Here is a 21,993-nt window from a genome sequence, read left to right as displayed (position 1 = left end):
GAATCTGCGAAATCTTCAGAAACAAAAATAATTTTATGAAGACGATGACCCAAAGAGGAAGAATTTTTTAAATAGGATATATTTGTTAAAAAGCAAGTTAGTTTGTTTCCTAGGGACGGAAAGATATGAAATTGGCAAAAAGCGGTCCTAATAAAATACAGATATTGGACAGACAACTTCAAAAAAAAGAAAAAAGTCATCAAAGCCTGGGAGGCTCCTTAAAACATAATGAATTATGTATATATATTGCCTCATAAATCAAAACTAAATGCTAAAATAATATATACATTTCAAGCCTTTTATCTATTTATGATCTCAGTATGCTTCTAAGCAATACTGACACATCATTCTTACTAATGTGTACATTAGTGTGAAAAATATATTACGAAAAGTGCGAATACTACAATATTATCTGGTTTCCACTCGCCTTTTAAAAATTACAAAAATAAAAAATGAAATAATGACTACTGATAATTTTGTTTTTTAGTCTTAACTTATAATCATAGAGTAAATTATAAAAATTATATTCTGTTACCTAATAAGAGCAACCACATTTTCAAATAATCTCTTTTTATTTTTATTTTTTTACCTATTATAGATAATTATTTGTAATAATCACACTACTAAATCTCCTTCCTCATTTTAGATAGTTCAAGGTAAACATGATGGTTACCTATTTTTCTCTAAACAAAACAAAGTAATAATTTTGTAAAACTTTTTCTTCTAGGCTATGACGTTTCAATCCAATGTAAGATATTTGCAAAACTTCTAAAGATTGTATGTAATGATCTATAAATGAACATATATATAACACATTTATTGTGTTTTATGATATTATTATTTCTTTAAAAAGATTTTAAGAATTGATTTACGAAATCCAGTGTAGAGCAAGTGGCTATACAGTATTTTATTAACTCAAGTTAATTAAGACTAAACCAGAAGGTGTCCGATCGTAATAAATAAGAACATTTTCCCTCTTCTCATTAGCTGAAAGCGTTTATATGACTCTATTCAGAATATTTTTGAAAACGTTCCAATTAACTATTCAAACCATTGCATTGGTCGATGGCCAAGGAGCCAAACAAATTTGGCCTCTTTCTGTGACAATGATTTCAAATTTCAGCTACAAATTTATACTCATATATTCGTTAATTTTCATCTGTGGCCGAACAATGAGCTGTAAGAAGCTTCTAGGAAGAGGCAATCAAAGAGTAAGCAGCTGATTTGAACCCATGATCTCCGTGTTGGAATCCAGAGTTCACTAGTTAGCATTTGCTAAGCCACTGATTAATCCGTTCCTGTCAGCTCTTTATAACGAAGTTTGAAATTTATGTATAATAGAAAATTATTTCTAGAAAATTGAATAAATTCGCAGTGATTATTAAGTCTTCAGCGTAATACCTGGATACTGGATAGTTACCTAAACGGTATCATTTATTTTTTATTTTTAATTAATTTAGTTAGCTGTGGCGTATAATACCAAACGATTCTGACTATTCCCAATTACAGTTAATTAATTCTAAAAGTTCCCAAAATCTGGATTGCCGATTGAAACTGTATTAGAATAGTATGCCTGTATTTATCAAGATTTTTACTAGCATACCTTTTGCAATCTAAGCTGACATCAAAGTTCCTATATTAAGCTTTTCGATTAAGCTCTTTTGTTACGTCGTCACATTTCGAGTTTGCAGCATTTACAGATTTCAGATCGTCAAAAAGACTCCAAAATCGATGGCGTAAAAATTTAAAATTGAAATGCATCTACTACAAGGGGACTTGAGGAATGTCAACAGTACATACCCCTTTTGTTTTTCCCAGACGACTTTAGACTTTTCAAGCTCGATTGTCCGAGTGTAACATATTGATGTTGAAAGAAAACGCATTATACCATATATCTTGTAAAACTTTTGAATCTCTTGATTGGTGAACTGTGTTCAACCATCCGTTATTGTACTCAGAATGTCTACCTTGAACTGTCTCGAAGTTCTTTCAGTAGCTTTTTCAAGGCTAAACTTTTAACCATTTTGTACTTGCTTCAACGACTTCTCAATTGTCTCACATCAATTCTTTATAATGGCTATGTGGTTCAGATGGTTCCCGAAACTTTGGTCCTCCAAATTGAAATGCTTGGCTCGCTTTTAAAACGGTTCAACATTTTGAAAAATTGATTTTAGTGACTCGGTTTTCTTGTCTAATGTTGTTGACAAGTTGACATGTAACTGCTAAATACGACTTAAAAGACGAAAGATGACACGATAACGATACTTGTTAAAATCTTGTTAAAATACTACTAGACACCAGATGACGACTTTCACTAGAAAACTAAAGACTAACAGACACTTCAATTCTCAAACCATAAGGAGTTGTAAAATCGAATTCAACTAAACGTTTTAATCTACAGCGTACTAAATCCCTAAAAAAAAAAATCCTTAGACCACAGTTAACTTTTCCTGGCATGTAACAAACAAACGATTTACCAAGTTCTCAACATCCCTTTCTTTAAAATTTCACAAAACTATATCTTCTAACCATAATCCTCTAGATTATAATCTCTCATCCCGTGTCCTTGATAATCCTCCTAGACGAATTTACACGAATGTTCACTCGCGATCTCTATACATAAATATAGGCTGTAATTACTAAAGTGGTTTCTCACCTTGGCTTTTTTATTATACTTCTTTTTGCATATTCTATTTCTCATCAAAGTTGCATGTGACAATAAAGATGTCATTGCAGAGAGAGAGAGAGAGAGGGAGAGAGAGAGAGAGAGAAAATAAATAACTCAGAAGATCTGTGAAATTAGGCTTACCTCTAAAAAGCCGTTTCAGGATAGTTGGATACTGGACCTTGAAAAACCTTGTGCTCATTAAGAAATAAAACTCAAAGGCTTAACATTTAATTATGTTAGTTTTGAATAGGTTACATTTGATTATGAAGTATAATGAAATTATCTACAAAACTAAATTCTAATGCGTTCACAAAACCTACCAAAATTCATACTTTTAAACATTTAAAATATAAAAAATAAAACTGCGGGCCATTGTAGCGTTGTATTAAGAATTGACGCACAATTTTAAGAAAATCGATTGTGACTGTCACCAAAACAAAAACAAAAAACAAGTTTATAAGAACAAAGAGCTTAAGCTGTTATGGTACAAAACCTTGAGTCGGGTTATTGTATTTTCTACAAATTTTACCAGGAAACTTAAATTTGCTAATTTAAGGTAATTACCAATTTAGAAGAAATAACGTATGAAATACAAATCTGAATTACCTGTAAACCAGACGGTACACCCTCTGAATCCTCTGACATTTCCTAAAACTTGTCCTCTTTTATCTCTAGATACTTGATGCCTTTGTTCGGTTACATTTGTCGCTACTTGTGCACACTAAACATAAAAGTAATTTTATTAATTAAATATTTTCTTTAATCTGTTTTAATTTACAATTTACTTGTAAATTTAATTTATTATCCCCAAATCGTTCCCACTTAATCATTCAAAGCAAAAAGAGAAAATATAAAGAGAAACGTGGCCACTTCATTTCTTAATCAAATTGAACATTTACTCAAGATTGCAGATTGTAAAAAACATAACCACTATTAAACAAGAACAATTATTATAATTCTTTTACATGCTGACACCTATCACTAAGTAATCTTCTTCTATCTTCTTAAAAGCAGTGCCATATGTAATGTACTAATAGCGGATAGTATATAAAATATGCTTCAACGTAGTTAAAATGGTATCATTCTTGAGAAAGGTCAGGTACTTCTAGCAATAGTTCTTCAATTGTCTATTAGGGAGAACTGAGGGCGGATCCATTTTCAACTGACCCAGAACATTCTGATGTGAATTTAAAAAAGGGTAATGCAATTTTATTAGTTATGCAAAGGTAATGGTAATGATGAGCTGTTAGCGTATAGTTATAAATGAGAAAACAAATGTTATAATTGATAGAATATTTCTGATTTGTTCAGATTGTACAGATCAAATACAAATTTTATTTTGATTAGGGATTCTTTTGTAACTTTTAATTCTGCATAATAAATCGGTGTGAGAGTATGGCGTGTTTTATCAAATTATATCCCAATTATTAACTGGTTGCGTTTCTAGTTGAAAACGTTAGAATATATTATATACTAAATAATATTGGTATCTATAATATAAATTATTTAATACATGCCACAGTTACGCAATATCATGTTTGTGATAAGTGAACTATTATGTAAAAGGGAATCTTCATTATACATTTCAGTAAAGATAGTTGGCGATTATAATCTTGCAGTTGATGACCGTAAAAATTAAAAATAGAGATTGTAAAAAAAGATAAATTCAAATTAAACTTTATGTACATAATGTACAACTTTTGTTCAAATTTTGTAGTAATAGTTGAGGTGTGAGTTTAAAAAATTTTTCTTATCTTCTTTCATCAATTTTTTTCTTATCGAAAGTTCAACAACACTTACGATTGTAGTGCGACAAGGTGCATTTTTAGGATTCAGTAACCAGGTGGGTACATGATGGCTAGCCTCACTCAAGCAAATCAATGACGAAAACCATTCAAGAATGGCTGATTGACTAATAGTTTCTTCAGCAAAAACTCGTTAAAAAGTACAATGCCATTGCTCGCGAAAAAACAAATAAGCATTGCATTATTTTGGCTCAACTCATCCTCAGTTATTTGAGATATGATGTACGAGGGTCGTTTGAAAAGTCCGTGCAAAGTCAGAGAGATAGCACTACTGGCGCGTATCGAGGTTACGTATCGTATGTGTTTGGCGGTGTGACTTGCTTTTGTCGTTTTGATTCCAGATGATACTCAAAGATTCACGCGATTTCTCTCCAGTAATATTTTGATAAACATTTAGGATTACTTTAATCCATCAAAATCAAGCTGTAATTGACCAACTAAAAGAGATTCCAGGTTATGAATGGAACTGTGTAGACTGGGAACGATGAGATGCTTCCAAAGGGAACTATTTGGAATGGGATAAAATACAATTGATTTATTTTGAATAAAAGGAATAACCGAATTAGTCATATTATTTTATTTACAAAACTCTTATACTGAGAGCTTTGAAGGAAATCATTGGGTCGCCATCAAACTTAGAGAAACTGAATTTAAAGATTCAGTTAAGCCGCTCTTCCGTCAAATGGACTAAGAGAAAAAAATAGAATGATTTGTGCTTCCAGCAATTTTTTGTTTACGAGATATTTTATGCTTAAATTACATACCATGCTTACACAAATTAACTGAACTAATTACTAAAGTGGAACTATTGCTTTCTCCTATTCAATTCACAAATAAGTTTTATTTGTTGTTACATTGATCATAGATATATTGGTAGTACACACCTTAGCATAGGCAACAGTCCATCTGTTAAGTGACGTTTATTTTCATTCATACTACCATTATTACCATTCTTTACTTTATATTTTATTTCAACTTATCCTACTTAAACGTTTCCGTGCAGATTTTTCAGTTTGAGCTTTCTCCAAAAACTATCGTTTTGCGTTCCCCTAAATCAAAAAGTTGGTCTGCGCAATATTGGAGACATAGCAAGAAAAACAACAAAAAAACAGAAAATTTATTTCAATAAAATTGTTATCATACTTCGTATCCTGACAGCCCGCCTCCATATTGTGGCCCACAGTGAATTTAATAAATAAATCAAATAATTAACATCTATTGAAAGTTTATTAAAAATGAATAAATCGCATATTTAAGGCACTTTAAGTTAAATTAATGAATTAATTAAAGAAGTAGCAAATCCTACGAAAAATAAAAGTAACAACAAAGAATAAAACAAAAATATTATTTATATACATTATTATTTATACATTTCTGTAGGCTAAGTAAAATATTTGCAATTTACATCTTTATGTTTGTTATTTATTTTAAAGTAAATAATTTAGTGGAAAAAAAAAAGAAAAACTTTTACCAAATTCAAAGAACCTCAAGTTTATTTTTATTTATGTGATACACATAAATCTCTTTCAATGCGACTGTTTTTTTTAAACGAGTTATACTCGATCAACCGGATACTAAGGAGAAAAAATTCAAGGCAATTCTGAGAATTTTGTAGAATTGTATTCTCGTTTTAATTAGGAAAATTCCAAATATTATTCCTGCAAATTTACTTAATTCACTGTTGCACCAAGTTTCTGATCCTAAATTATAATTTTAGCAAGTGAAATTCGTAAACAATAATTTGATGATGAAATATCTCAACCGACGTTAATTAAAAATTAATGAATAAACCTCTTAGCAAAGATCAAAATATGGGATGTTGTTTCAGTGACCCTAAAAAAGAGAGTGATCAAGATAACCATGCAGATATCATTAGAGAAGGACTTAAAACTTGCTGGTAAATTCAGCCCATAATTTTGCAAGATAATATTCAAAAAAAGAAAGTGCTACAAAGTTTCGCCGTGAGGTTAGGTTAAAAACCTTCCTACGGAAAATGATCTAAAACATCAACAGAGGATTATTAACACACTTCACAACTAACAATGTTAAACAACTAATCGTATTTTGCCCAAAACATGACATGGAATTTTACAAGTTAAAGTGGAAGTCGATGGTTTTAATACTATTCTGATATTACTGTTGTTATTCGTCTGTGAGGAAGGAAACCACTATCCCTAACCCGATGTCGGAGTACACTAGCGATGTCGGAGTTCTACGAAGCTTCCAGATTAATTGTATGAAAATCGAAGCGACGTTTGTGTACAGTCCTTAGCTATCAGCTAGATGATTTTTCGTGGAAAATAAAAATGGAATGATCATTTGAAATTTAATAATACCTTCATTACTTTCCTTATATTCCAAGTTGCATCAATCCGGTACAAAACATTAAGCGATGGGAAAGACGCTACCTCAAGTGAATGCGCTTTAGGAAAAGAGTTAGTGAAACGTATGAGTATCAAGATATTTAGCGGTAAAAAATTATAGGTATATTAAAAGAAAAGCTAATAGGTAAAGCAAAAGCGAAGGCAAACGATAATAATGAAATAAAAGTTTAGAAAGAAGGAGATCGAAGAAACGGATAGTGGACATAATAAAAAATGATTATGAAAATAATAATAAAAATTGAAACCTATGGAAGCAATAAGTAAGAAGTCGATGAACAAGATGAGACAAGAAATACAAACGAAATTACTGAAAAGACGAAATTGGGACAAGAGGGAGGCAGAATGAATGAAAGAAGGATTGTACACCAAAGATGAAAAAGAGTACAAGTCGGACGAAGTTGAAGTCGTAAAATTTTGGAAGCAGGAATTAAGAATGCTTTTTGAGTATAAGGTAGAGATACTTATGGCAGATTAGCACAAAAACCAGGTCACGAGAACATTCGGGGTGCGGAATACAAGCAAAGGATCCGCAAAGGAACAAACTATTACCCCAGGAAGTACTTGTGGCAGGGGGAATGTGTAAACTGCTCCAGTACCTGTATTTAACAGATTAAAAATATTTTCTACTATCTTGAAAAACAAAATTGGTAACATGTAAACAACATTATTTATCAGTAAATTGTTCAAATATTTTAAAATAGTTAACTTGGTACCATTAAATATGAATGATCATAAAAAGAGAAAATAGTGCATTTATGAGTAGTCAACAATTGCCTTAAATTGCAGTTAATTAATCGAAATTAATCAAAAAATTGACTCATATTAATTCCAGAACGAACAAAAACAAAAAATTAGATTACAAAGAAAACAATTGAAAAAAAAAATGCAACATTTATTGAAAATAAAAATATTTTTACTTCATTAAAAAACTTACATGATTATTAATGTAACTAATCAACTTGTCGTTGTGAGACATGTTTAACTGTAAACGTTTACACAAACACTGAACTTATTTCAAGTAATAGCACTGTAATATTGCTAACCGGCAAGGTCTTTCTGTATGAATGATTATGAACGACCCTGACAGTACTCAGTAATGTTACCCTCACTCTTTCTCTATTCCCTACACATTTAGGTCATTTAGAATTTATCTTATCTCCTCAATACAAATTAAAAAGAAAAGAAAAAAAACTACTATTCACAAACATTAATTAATCTAAGATCGCCGCTAATATCAGTATGATAACTAGTACAAAATATTGGATCCTGCACTAGGTTAATGAAAGATGAAAGTCACCAGAATGTGCTCCACAACTTTTAACTCTATAGAAAGCTATTCAGTTGGTTTTACAATTTATATAATAGCTTTCACCTAATTCTCCTGTTTATTTAATGTATTTGGAACATTAAACATAGATAAATTTTGAGGAAAAACTATAAATTATGGAATCAAATAGAGTAGAAGCTAAATTGCACAATTTTTTAAGTACACAAAGGTAATTAAATTACATGACACATTTTATAAAATCACACAATTAAAATTAATTGTCCTAGAGTCCTAAATAAATAGTGCGAAAAATTTTTAGCTAAAGGAATGAGTTAATAATTTCCCTTACTCCCCCAAGTTCTCCAAGTTCTAAACCACAAATTTTTTTCAAACTCAGAACGTTTGGGTTTTTTTCTCCAATTATTATTATTATTATTATTAATAAAAACCTCTCCTCACAGAAGTCCCCTTAATCGAATTTGCAGGAAAAATGATTCCGTAAAAATTATAGATTTCTGTGTGTGTAATCACTAAACAATATTTAAATGAATTGTAGAGGCCTCTTGAGAGATAATCTTAAATTACAGAAAACTCCATTCGGTAAACTGAATTTTCATCTAAAATTCGGAAATATAATCTCAAAATTGTTTCTTATAAATATTATACAGGTAGGCAAGTCTGTACATTAAACAGAAATGAAACGTTAGAGGAATATCTAACAACATTCCCCCCAGAAGTGCCCTTAATAGAATTTTCCTGGAAAAATGTTTTAAATAAAACTTAGTATGTATCTACTTACATGAAATTAGCAAATTTAAGTCCACAGAAAATCGTAGGAGACGTCTTTTTTTAAAGAAAATCAGACCCAGGGGACTGTCAAATGGATATTTCAAGTTAAAACTGAAAATTGAAAATCTGCACGACTACATTCTCTTACTATAGTGGAATAAGAGAAAGGAAAAATACTACAAAATGACAGGAAGTATGCTTCATGAAAAATTACGATTTATGAATAATTAAATTAATAATATATTCCCTTGTAAGATGTTTTGATGGCAACAAAAATACTTAAATTTTATACTAATAATAATTAATTTTAATTAATATATGTAAATGAATGTGTAAATTAATGGAATAAGTATAATTAGCCTGTGAAGTTAGCCCTGGATGGCTGAATCGTTGGCAAAATAATTAATAAAAATTAAATGAGACCAATATCATAAGGTTATCAATATCCCAAAAAATAATATTCAATACACACACTCCTCCTTCATGGGACATTTTTTTTTTTCTAGCAAACGCAATGAATTGAAGTTTAACCATTTAAAAAATTAATAGGTTCACAGAAACTATTGTATTTAGTTCTTTACTAGCTATTCTGAGTAAATGGTTGTGTAATGTACAATATTCTAAGAATTATTTTTTGCGAACCTATAAACTGCGTTATATAAGTTTTAATTCGCTTAATAAAGTCAGGCACAATTATTTCTTTTTTCGCTTAAATGCAGCGATAAAATTATTGCCTTTTGTCCTTCTGTACAGTTAGTTCAATGAAACCCTCCGGAGATATGTACTAACTTCCAACGGCCAACTTTCCAAATTCATGAAGTATTAATACTAAAAATTACTAATCGCTTGTGGAAATGATTTGATTGAAAGCAACGGAGCAAAGGTTCGAGTATTTTTGCTCTGATGTCCACAAAGTGGATAATTCGATCATGATTAAAGCTGCTGGGTCCAACCGGTTTCTGAGTTATACTATCTGGTTTTAAGTTAAGAAATTATTTGATCTCCACTGGTAAAATACGTTAGATAAACCAATTTAAATAAAAATCATTTTCCTTAAATTGTTACATCTTCAGTTGAATAATGTTTTAAATAAGAGTTATCTTTAAAGATGTGGCCGGCGGAGGCGAAAAGATAAGAATTAAACCAAAGGAAGACCCTGTGGAAATAATTAAGTGTAAGACCAATAGGTCTCCTATGGAGAAGTGGTCGGTCAGTGGAAGATGAACTCATGGATGTGGTCAGAGCCACACTTCGGCGCCCGAAAGCTTTCAGAAAGCCATGAGGTCCACATTTACTTCGGCCTTCTGAGATGACAACTCAGCTGCTGAAGAGCTAAGCTCCCGTTTCCTCAAAACATACTGAAGCATATCAAAGCTACATAGAGGGGTTGGAGGTGGATTCGGTTTTGGCTCCTAATTCCTTTCAAATAGCTTAGTCCCGGACAGATTAGCTCAAAAGCCTAGTCTGTCAGATCCCTAAGAAATTACAATTGCCTCCTTATAATGGCAGGGGGCGGGTGTTGGTCTTGTGGTCATGAGCGTGGCTTTGTTCATGGGAGATCCCCAGTTCGAATTCCGCGTATGACTACTTTTTATGTGTTAGAAAAAATTGTTTATAGTAAAGTATAAGCTTCCGTTCTTGTCCACGATACCTAATTATAGATGGACGTTAAGCCTCGTCTAAAAAAATAGGCTATTACTTTAATGTAACGAAAAAAATAATATAGTATCCGTTGTGATTTTAGTTCAGATTCATTAATTCAACTTTTATTTCATTGTCTCGTGTTTAAAAAATTAAATACGCAATATTTTACTTACACAAACATCTCATGTTGGCGTGTACCAAAATCTATCTTTTAACTACCTCCTTACTCAAATATAAGATTAATATAATTATCTTCCAGAAGAACTGAAAATTAAAAGTTTTGTTTAAATGAAGAATCTAAATTTATATTATGAGTGCATAATATTTAGTTATTCTGAAATTGCATTTATTTCATACTTATGTTTCACTTTGTATAAAATTAAGTAATGTAATGTTTGTTTTCTCTTTGTCTTTCTTACTCTTCCTTATGATGAAACAATACCCAGCCAAACTTGTACGACCTCTTGAAAATAGTAATAAATAGAAAATAATATCATAGGAGAGAGATGATCTTAGACCTTCCTTCGGGTACTCATGTATCGCACGCGCCTGGTAGTGGATAACTTGTGAAACTTTTGCCTGCATTGTGTCAGAGAGAGGAACTTGCAGTATTAGCACTTCAGGGGAAATAAAAACTGACGCCCTCATGCAGTCACCAGACTCTTAAGACTAAATAGATATGCAAGATTGGTGGAAGTGCTGTAATCAGTGGATGCCACCGTTCGAAAAAAGGTGAAAAGTTGTCGACCTAACACTGAAATGCTGTTTTGTTTTTTGTTTTTCTATGCAGTCCGTTTGTAATCAATGCACTTTCCAACAAGTAGATTCCATTCACTGGAACTACTCAGATGTGCAAAAAATACCCTTCTAAAGCTGCTATCACGTCCTCATTTCACTCAAAAGTTCTCCAGCTACTTATGCAATTTATTTTACTATGGTACTACAGTCCTATAATAGGACCTGGACCTCATTCAAGAGAGATACTATCATTCTTCCCAATCTTCGACTTTTTGCCTCGCTTCTGCAGATCACTTTCATCAAACCATCTTATTTTTAGACAATCTCTTAGTCCAGAGAACCCCCAGTTGTCCGAATAAAACTTTCCTTGTTACTCGGTTATGAGGCATCCGATCAACAAGGCCTAGCCATCTTTGTGTCTTTTTGATACAAGCAACTATGTGAGGTTCTCCCGATCGTCTCTTTAGTTCCTTCATTTATTCGGATCCTCCATTCAGCGAGCCGCAGATCTTCCGCAACACTTTTCGTACCCTTGTTCTAAGCAGATTTTCGCTTTCTTGCGTCAATGCCCAAGTCTCGTTACTTTACATCACTTCTGGAAAAATTCCTTTAGTTTTCCGAATTGATGGAAGTCTGTAAAGCATCAATCAATGGAAAAAAGGTTATATAGTCTTACTTTTCTCATTAACAATCTTCCAGTTTTCGCATTGTCAAAGCCCCTTTGTAGAAGAAGCATTGCGATGATGAAAAAGGATGTTTATTACTTTTGTTTAACACTTGGTATATTCGTCAGCTACTGCTTTACTCTTTGCCAGATGATCTTTTTTCCGTATATACTCGAGCCTACCACAAAGGACCAACTCCATTTACGGACAGTTTTTGGATTTCCCCGTTTTACCCCTATACACTTTCTATATATATAAAAGAACCTCCGTCTAACGGACACTCTACATAGCGACCGCAGACATTGATTTTAGGGAACGGATTAAATGTTTCACCTCCCACCCACGACCACCTTATAATTAAAAGTACGTTTGACGCGGTGATAAAAATAATTATCTCCTCTCAAGTTTTTGTTTTTTTTTTCTGGTTTTTCCTAAAGTTTCCTAAATAAGCTCATACAACTTGTAACATTTTAATCATTTTTCAATATTACTTTGGACGAACAATATTACTTTTTCCGATAAGTGTCCCAAACGAAAGTGGTTAACTCTAGATGAGAAAATAAATGTGTTGGAAGATTTTACAAAAACCAAATCGAGCCATCGTCAACTTGCCGAAAAGTTTGTTCTATTTTTCTAAGAAATTCAATTATTCTGTGAGTTTGCATAATTTCTAACAAAAAGATAATTATGTATAATTAGGTTTGGAGTTGGAAAAACGCAGATTACCAATATTTTGAAGGACCGAGATGGAATCTACGCGTTGGAAAAACAAAACGGCTTGCAAAAAAAAAATTAGTGATTATTTTTACAAGTTGAGGAGTGATAGAGTAATAGTGCGTCTGTCCAATAAGTTTAGCAAAAATTTACCGTTCATAAAGTAATAAAAAAAGTTAAATGTGGATAAAAAATGCAATGTAAAATATTGCTATTCGTATTTATGATTTTTTTGATGGTAATTATCAGAGAAATGTTTAAATAAAATATTATTTTTTAGTATTTTACCATAAATTATTATTGTTATGAATAAATGTGATTATTATAAAAATTGTTGTAATAATTATTAAACAAGTCAATAATATGTAGTTTTTTTGTTAAATTTTTGGAATAATTAAGAAAAATTTGATGCATATCATATAGCTAAATAATTATGCAATTATGCACGTTTTTAAATCTATGAATAATAAACAATTTTTATTTTAAATAGATGTTTGAAAAAAAAAACCTATATTTTTTCATTATGAAACTTGCCTACCTCCTTCTAACGATCACCTCCAAACAGCGGCCACTTGGCTTTCCCCCGCCAGTGTCCGTTATTGAGAGGTTTTTGTATCTTGTATTCACTATAATAAAACATTCCTGTCTATACTTCGGTTTGTCACAGGGACAAAATAGCTTTCTGGTGATTGAGCGTGGTAACCAGCGGGATTCTATCACACAATTAGGAATTTCTCAAGCGATGAGATTCATAAATACAAGCTCATTTCTTGGTGCGCCCTGATTACTTATCTCTGCCATCATGTGTAAGTCTAAAAAGAAATGGTCTTTAGTTTTAGAATCTGTAATTATTTCAAGATGTATACAATAAGTTTTACTCACGAGCTAATGAAAAAAAGGAAAGCCCATTATAGGTAAGAATTGCAAAAAAATAGTGAAGGCGGTCTAGGTCCTTGTAGACCTGTAGCACCTCAGTGTAGGTAAGTATATAAAAATCCCGGAATTCGGTTTCTCTACTTTGTAGCACAGGACAAGTCATTTTTACATAAACTAGGTTAAATGTTCTCTTTCATATTACACCCGACTCTGTAATGTAACTAAATTTCTTTTTAACCAGATATAATCGGGCTATACATTTATAAAACATATGTAAGAATTTAAATGTGCAAAAATGGGTAACTGATTTTTTTAACATTCAGCATTACTAACATCAACAGTTCTAAAACTAAACTTTATGAACCCATTCTCAAATGAACGCAATGGAATTATGCACGGAACGTAAGTGGCCAATGTTAAATAAAATCTTAAAAGTTATTTGTGAGATAATTCCAATAATCTTAGAAATCCTTTTACCATTTTTTTAATAAATCTTTTCTAGTATCTACAGATGTAACCGAAAAGAATGGCAAGATATTTTACTGCAACTATTAAATTACGAAAATATGTCATATTGGAGAGACCTTGTGGGATTTAAACCGAATACAGGTAGCAGGGAAAGAACTTGGTAAGTAAAGTAATCGAATTTTTTGCAGGCAAGGCTTTACGTCCACCTATAATTAAGTATCGTGGACACGCTTATACTTTACCATAAACAACTTTTGCTGACAAAAAGTAGCCACACTCGGGATTCGAACTAAGGACCTCTCACTTATAAAGCAACGCTCATCGACCACTGAACCAACATCCGCCTTGTTCCTGGATTGTGAACATTAGAGATAGGTAATTCTTGTCTTCTGAAGAATGATTTTTGTCCATGATAATGTATTATAAAATGGCGTGATATGGAGACCAAACGGGACCATATAAATGAATCAGGCGCAAGCATTCAAAATGCGACATTTCAGGTCATAGATCTTTACTGTACGAGTATTTCTTTCGCAAGCATTACATTTATTCACGAAATTAAATTACTTTCTGAATTTTCCTCCATCAACTTGCAGTTTATTAATATTTCCTCTGAAATCTCCACTTCTTTTCTTACTTTACGCCTTCCTTACCGCAACAGAGTTCATTAACTAAAAATAAATTCTGGGATCAGTAAGTTTTCTTCAGATCGACAGACAATATAAATCTTTCTGTCCCTTCTATAAAGAAATCCTCTCTAGCTCGGGTAAATTCCAGTAAGATTATTAGATCTATTTGCAAGAGTCCATGGATTGATTATCAATGTTTGAAAGCTCTGTAAAAGGTTTTTCATATGTTAAATTTATTTCGTGGTTTGCAGGTACTGATTCGACTTTACTCAGTTTAGTTTAATGATACTTTTCAAACTAAAGTTTATTTTAAATTCAATTGTTAAAGTTCCCTCTCTTATTCAAGCTCAGAATTAGTTACAATCCAATATTTAACTGTTAATGGGACTAAATAGAGCAGAGATTATAAATTAAAATAGTCGACCTTGTAGCACTCATAGTGCATAAAACTTTTAAAATTACTTTATCTTCATCTGACATGTCGAGTTTAAATAAAAGAGTAAATATTTTAGAAGGAATAGATATAAGTAGTCAGAAAAACTAAGTTGAAAAATGATTTTTGCCCAAGTCTGTAACTAGTTTACTTTAACTTTATCCTTCAAATAAAAAAAAAGAAGCATTCTCTTATGCTCCATCAAATTACAGTCACAAAACGTAAAAGTAGGAAATAAGTAAATAAAGAGTTAGAATGTTTCAAATCTATTTTTATACTCTTCTATTTAGAAGAGCAGAATTAACCGTCTAGATTTTCAGAGGAATTTAAGTGACCTGAGAGATGAAACTGACTTCATTGCCAATTGAAATTGGTACTTTATAGAACTTTGAGAGCATTAATCCTCATACAGCTGCACCTGCACCTGTTAATTACAATCGTCATAACTATGCGTCTGAGTTGTGCATTTCTTGTGTACAGTAACAAAAAAAAAAAAAATCTAGAAAAATGTCAACTTCAGGAGACCTGCTTCATAATCTGGCTGATTACCGATTAGATATTTCGAAGGGACAACTATGATTGTGCGTCAACTACAAAAAAGTCCGCAAAAATCTTTGCTCGTCCTAACTGACAGTAATGTTGCTACTTTTTGTTTGAATTAATGCTTTTCTGCCTAACAACCATTCCAGCTTGGTACAGCTGAAAACGCGTATTTTGATTTCCCATGTCACATCATGGAATTGAATAAGAACAAGAATAAAACATAAAACATATAACTTACAAATGGTTTTAATAATAAATTGACATTATCTTGAATCCTAGTTATAAACTGCTCTCGAAAGTTACCACTTACTCTTCGCTATAAAATTTTAATAAAAAACTTCGGATGCATGCGCAGTCTTGAGGATATGAACTTGAATATCATTTGTTACAACTTTCGCGTAAAACAGGTACTTGAGTAATATTTGTTCAAGAAAAAATTCTGAAATGTTACGACAATCAATAAGTTGTTTTCATCAAAAACAGAAAAAATCTATAGTTAATTTAACTTCAAAAACAGATTTTTTCCTACAATTATTAATCACTTCGCTACATTTAACCAAATTCAAATAATTTCTGAAATCCACAACATTTCTCTCACCTGTTAATCTCACAAGTACTAAGTAAATAAAAATAAGTGACGAGGGCTACCAAATAGTAGGTTAAAAATTTGTTATTTATAGCGGAAATAGAAAGTTAAACATTAATTTTCCTAGTATTGTTCACATTCAAACAAACAGTTTGTTACAAGATATAACCTTCCCCAAATTTGCTTATTGTCCTAGTATGCGACTATTACTTACAGTTTTTTGGCGTTTTACTTTTTCCGTCGATTCCCTGTCCATTTTCAAATGTTTTTTCGCAAAACTCTATGACTAGAGGTGCAATCCTACTACACTTTAATGCACACCCATAATAAACCATCTTGTGTATTAGTCTGAACTAACATATAATAGGTGGGGAGGTAGCAAACATTACAAATAGTATTTCTTTGAATAATTTTATTTTTGGACAGCCATTTCCTTGAAGTTTTTTGGAAGATTATCAAGCCATTCGTCTAGGTTTCATTCACAAGTTTCTAAAAGTAGAATTTAAAAAAATAATAGATGATTGGAGTTGTGAGGGGGAATGAATTTTACTGGAAATTTCTTCTAAACTTACAACAAAGTTTTTCATTACTTACATTATTTTAGGGATTATTATGGATAGATAATTTAACAGTCAAATGCAATGGCGCCCCCCCAGATTTTGTTTTAGCGTTAGTGGCAACGCCCAAAGAGCAAGAATCTTTAGGGCTTCAGCCTTATACAACATTCAAACTAAACACAGGTATTACATATTTTTATAAAGACTAGCAAATAAATAAACTTAAATCTAATAAAATTATGTTATGATTGAATAAATATAATTTGTTGTTGTATATAATAAAAAGAAATAAATATTAAAAAGTATACACGTTTAGAGCTAAATAATTTAATTATTTTTAAGCGGTTCCTATTGAGCTGAAACATCTATTTCGTTGGAAAAAATATTTACAAATAAGAGAGATATCGAAATAGAAGAGTTGTAGGAATGAAGATGTTTGCAAAACTAAAGGAGAACAATTTGGAATTTTATGTTATTGCAGAATATCAAAATATAGCAACAAAATATGACAAAATTTTCGTCATGTACGGATCAAATATAATTCAATTGCATCTCAAACATTCCCTACCGGATCAAGTTAATAAATTTAACGTTAAAGGGAATAACTATAATCTATTTCGATTTTAGAATTCTCCATTTTTGGCATTCTCAACTATATCACCTTATTTTATCACTCAAGTAAGTTTCCTGCATGGGTTTGGAGAATTCAAGATGAGATCGGACTATATTGCAAAATAAGAATTTTAGAGTACAAATATTTTTAAAATGTTTAGTACTTATTAATCCTTCCTACATTCTACAGGTTTTAGATGTTGTATTAGAGGTATGGTCATAAAAGAGAATATCAATTCTATAGCGCTGTTTGTTCTGTTTAATTCAATTTGATTTAAAAAAATAACTGTACCTAATCGTGAAAGTTGATTTTGAAATAGGCTGCACTGGATATTTGACAATATTTATTTTATTTAAATTACCTGTAATTTCCGATTCATTATTTTAAATAATTGCTTAATAAGATGGCCCCTCAACAGAGTTATAATTTGAAATAATTTAAGAACGACTGCAACAGTGAAAAAACTGATTTTTTTGAGTGCGTTACATTGTCGAAGTAAACATTTCTTCTTTTTCAAGCCTCTGGTTCGAACTGGTAAAATTGAAAATTTCTATTCCATTGTAAAAATCTGCAACGGGTCGCATTTGGCCCGAGGAACGTAGTTTATCTCTGATGATCTTCATTACAACAGTCTGATTATTTATTACCCTTTCGGGTGGATTATGCCAAAAGCTTTTATCATCATTCATGTGCGATGTCTATACTCCATTGAGAAAATCAGAGTAGTCTATTCTTATTTACGTTTTACATTGGGTTCTTAAAAATTAAATTTAGTAGATTCAGAACACTATGCAATCTTGTCTCATTCCAATGAAAGTGAGGAAATCGTAATGCCAATTAGTTTAGAAACCTTGAGTCATTAAATTTTTAAAAACGAATTGAGATAAATTGAAATCCTTAAACTTAGCTTGGCAACACTATGTAGAAATATTAGTTATGTAGAAATTCTATGGCTGGGTGGTATGTACATAGATCAAATTGAATAGAAACAAATTGATAGTGTTCATGGTAAGAAATTAGCATTATGCAAATCTGTGGGTGGTAAAGTAAAATAATCTATAAACTAAGTTCGTGAGTATTTTACGTGTAGCTTTCCATTATACGCTATAATTCGGAAAATAACCAATCATTAGGTGAAGACTTCTCTCTTGTTACTATTTCCAGTCTGCTTATGAATTATACAGAATTGATAACCTGCAGCTGAAAATTTCAAATGATTCAATAAAAGAATATGTATTTATTATACATATCTCACAATTAGTTAAGTGAAAAAAATAGGGCAAAGAATGTGAAATACTAATTTAAAAGTGTGCTATTGCGCGTGAATTTCATTGTTATATGCAGCACTGTGGCCACAACCACTTATCCAACATTCCCTTACAAATTTCAGATTTGTTCAGCAAAAGAATTGCTATAGACATTGAACTGAAGGCTACAGTATTGAATATAAAATATGTTCAAGAAAAAAATCGCTGTGGATAAAGACGTTTTTCTACTCAATTTCGACAGAAAGTGGATTGACCTTTAGGGAGTTCCAGCGATCTTACTCTGCAATGGACTAAATTATGGTAATGGTCTATAGTGGCCAGTTGCGTACTGCATTCGGGAAACCCAGAACATGCTGTAGGTGTCCTGTTAGGGCATTGCACATTATCACTGCAGAAGGCAACAAAAGGGTAGATCTATTTGCTAACTATCCGGCAGCTGGTCTTGGATTTTCTCTTCCTAGGAGCTTCTCACAGCTCACTGTCCGGTAATAAGTTCTATGATATACGTACTTACGCTAACCCCTCGGTACCCAATCTAATATTTTTTCCTCCAAAATCTAGTATAACAAAAAGTAAATTCACTTAATCAAAGGAGTGACGTCCTGAATAAGGGCTTGACAATTTTCTCCTTTAAACAAAATTTGTAATTCTGTTGCATATCCTAAAATTGTATTAAATACTTCAAAATGCTAGATTATGTATATTATTTACACTGTAGTTTTTATGTTTTTTATCCGACGCTGAATCTTTCATTCTAGCTGTAACTATACAAATTAAATATTAATAAATATTGAGAAAAAATAATCTCTTGTCATTGACATATTTCCGCTCCATTAACACAATCAAGGAAATAAAAATATCCAAGAAAATTAAACTTTTATTAATACTTTTTGTGGGTGCCAATTTGTGGCACCTTTAAATTGATATAATTCAAATTATGAAATAGAGGGTGTATGCCACAAACAAATTAATTTTAACAGAAAATAATAATAATAAAAAGGTAAGGAAATGACATGGACAAATCTAATTCTACATTTTGAAACTTTAGCAAAAATGGTATATAATATATAACAATTTATAAACATTAAAATTATTATTTGTAACAATTGCATATTTTTGAACACTCCTTTTATTTTTATTTACGTTTATTTACTTATGTATTTTTAAAGTGAGAAATAGATATATTTAAAATATATGCGCCATACTCCTAACATCTAAAATATGTACTTTTATTTTAATATGATCAGTATAGTGTTCCCCATATTCTCTAAGAAATTTACAAATTTCATTATATTATTGTAGTTACGAATATGTATAAAACTCATTTTTAAACATATATTAATAGATGTATAATTTTCGTTTATATTATTCATATGTATGTATATAAATATATATAATATTAAAAAAAAATAATATTAACAAGTCTTGATATAACGAAAATAAGCATCTTATTACATTGTAAATATTTTTTATTATTTATATAAAACTAAAATTCAGTCTAAAATACTTTTCTACTGTCATGCACAATTTCGTTCATTCTTTGTTTTTTCTTAATACATAAAAAAAATATTTAAAAATGTATTTAATCTGATAGGGGTTATCAAAACCACGGAAAATAATTTAAAAACGTTTCCCCAAGGGCAAGTAAATTTTTGTTTTATATAACAAAGCATTTCTTAAAAAATAATAATTAAATTAAATAAAGTTTGAACATAATTTAATCTCCTACAAGAGATAATATAATTTTTAGTTTAATTTTAAACAAAATTTAATTCAATAATTAACAACGAATATATTATTTATAAATGTTTATAACAATGTAAACATTTTTTTTCTTTTTTTAAATTTAAAATGCTACATCATTTGTAGGCCACTAACAATGCTATATCAGACTAGACATTCCAATTAATTGTTAATTCCAAAAATAAAAGTAAAATTAAAGTAAAAAAATACCCCTAAGTTCCAAGATGCCATTTAATAAAACATCAATATATATCCGTTATTAGACGACACTTTCTGATTTTTGTAAGATTTTCTTAAAAATTTAAAGTTTAAAAACTTTGGTGTCAAATGCAAATTTATAAGAGAAAGCCACCGCACTACGTTCGCAATTACTTGTTTTATTATTTTTGTTTTTAAGTACAAAAATGCAAAATAATTAAGTCTTCTTTATTATTTTGATCGATAGGCAGTTGCACGAGAACTGAAAATGTAAGATATCGATGGAAGAATGAAATGGAAGATTTAAATCCAACTGTTCACAGATATGAACAATCAGTAGCAATAAAAAAAATATGAGCACAAAAAAAAGGTGAATTAAGTAAAAAAATATTTAAATGATATTTGTAAAATGAAACAAAATAATACTGGCATTAAAAAGCCTAAGAACTAATAAAAGAAGAAGAAAAAAAGGCTTTACTAGGAAGTTAGCGTCTAAACAAAAATTTTTAAAGTTACGTTAAATCAAAACTTATATAATTAAACTATTTTTAGAAAAATAGCGTATGAAAATATAAGTAGAAACACTCAAAACTTACAAAATTTTTATTATCAACTAAACAAATAAGAAAATATATGTATTTTAAAAAAGCCTACTTTGAGGCATATATAAATGACGAAGTTCTATCTTTTCCAGATTTTAACTCTATACTGGAACTCCTTGTCCATAAAAAGGTCATTTATTATTGATTTTCAGTTTCTGACAGCATTCCATAAGAAATTCTTGATCCACATTACATGGCTACTCAAGTGATAAAAAGTAAATAGTGTTCCTTACACAGTTCGACTAATCTTAATTCCTAAACAGATCTTTTTTCTATTAGATTAATTAAATAAATTTAAAAAAGTGTAACGAAGTGAATACTGTCATTTAAAAAGTAACATTTTTTTTAATTGCTTAATTTAATAAAAAAAAAAGTAAGAAATTTTAAACCTGTTAATGTTAGTGCAATTAAAATATGGTTGTTATTTTATTTCATTTTAGTAATCAATGCATCAATAAATCTAAGTTTTGCTTTTGCTTGTTTGTAATCCAAATATGTTGACTCGTTTGGATATCTATCTTCCTTTTGAAGACGACGTCCAGTTTTTGCTTGATATTCCTGTTCAAATTCACGAAGACTTCTTCTTAATCTCTTCTTTTCTTCTCTGGTTGTTCTCTGCATTTCGAATAACTCTTCACTAAAACAATATAAGTAACTGTAACTGCGATATACCTGATACCTAACATGAAACACATATACATAAGTCCATTTAAACTTTAAAATGAATTCCTAGACGCAACAGTCCTTGGAAGACAACAAGCCCCTAGATGTAATTTTTCCCAGAGAAAAAATGGATTTCCAGA

At 30.7% G+C, this 21,993-nt stretch overlaps 2 protein-coding genes and 2 long non-coding RNA genes across 13 annotated transcripts in view; 1 reads left to right on the top strand and 3 right to left on the bottom strand.

Moving 5' to 3' along the window:
• Papss (3'-phosphoadenosine 5'-phosphosulfate synthase) overlaps nucleotides 1-16,582 on the bottom strand; it is a 26,803-nt gene extending 10,221 nt beyond the window's left edge. The window contains exons 1-2 of one of the 2 annotated variants that reach the window (XM_074114766.1): nucleotides 16,424-16,582; nucleotides 3,275-3,389 (exon numbers count right to left, since the gene is read on the bottom strand). In XM_074114766.1, coding sequence (XP_073970867.1) covers nucleotides 3,275-3,389; nucleotides 16,424-16,465 — 157 coding nt within the window. In that variant the 5' untranslated portion in view covers nucleotides 16,466-16,582. Of the gene's footprint in view, nucleotides 1-3,274; nucleotides 3,390-7,791; nucleotides 8,089-16,423 lie in introns of those variants that run through there. The other variant, XM_074114758.1, reaches the window with a different exon arrangement.
• On the bottom strand, nucleotides 10,840-16,415 carry LOC141447421 (uncharacterized). Of its 2 annotated transcripts, XR_012454310.1 has the most exons (5): nucleotides 16,222-16,415; nucleotides 15,862-16,062; nucleotides 13,557-14,689; nucleotides 13,213-13,486; nucleotides 10,840-11,928 (listed from the first exon to the last, which is right to left on the bottom strand). It is a non-coding gene; the product is annotated as an uncharacterized lncRNA (long non-coding RNA). The 2 variants fall into 2 exon arrangements; XR_012454312.1 differs by lacking the exons at nucleotides 10,840-11,928; nucleotides 13,213-13,486; nucleotides 13,557-14,689 and adding an exon at nucleotides 14,703-14,853 and having other exon boundaries at nucleotides 16,222-16,389.
• Nucleotides 13,821-20,224, top strand: LOC141447431 (uncharacterized). The gene is made up of 4 exons (XR_012454319.1): nucleotides 13,821-13,952; nucleotides 14,053-14,178; nucleotides 16,814-16,949; nucleotides 18,770-20,224. It is a non-coding gene; the product is annotated as an uncharacterized lncRNA (long non-coding RNA).
• Nucleotides 19,507-21,993, bottom strand: part of LOC141447286 (protein FAM13B) — a 148,080-nt gene continuing 145,593 nt past the window's right edge. For all 8 annotated transcript variants that reach the window (XM_074114746.1, XM_074114700.1, XM_074114728.1 and 5 more), the window contains one exon: nucleotides 19,507-21,827. In XM_074114746.1, coding sequence (XP_073970847.1) covers nucleotides 21,617-21,827 — 211 coding nt within the window. In that variant the 3' untranslated portion in view covers nucleotides 19,507-21,616. The remainder of the gene's footprint in view (nucleotides 21,828-21,993) is intronic.

Source organism: Rhodnius prolixus, unplaced genomic scaffold (genome assembly GCF_049639745.1).
Source record: "Rhodnius prolixus isolate KJV_2025 unplaced genomic scaffold, Rpr scaffold_1, whole genome shotgun sequence".
In the NCBI taxonomy this organism is placed as follows: domain Eukaryota; kingdom Metazoa; phylum Arthropoda; class Insecta; order Hemiptera; family Reduviidae; genus Rhodnius; species Rhodnius prolixus.
The sequence above is the reverse complement of the archived record's forward strand: the minus strand, read 5'-3'. Positions and strand labels throughout refer to the sequence as shown.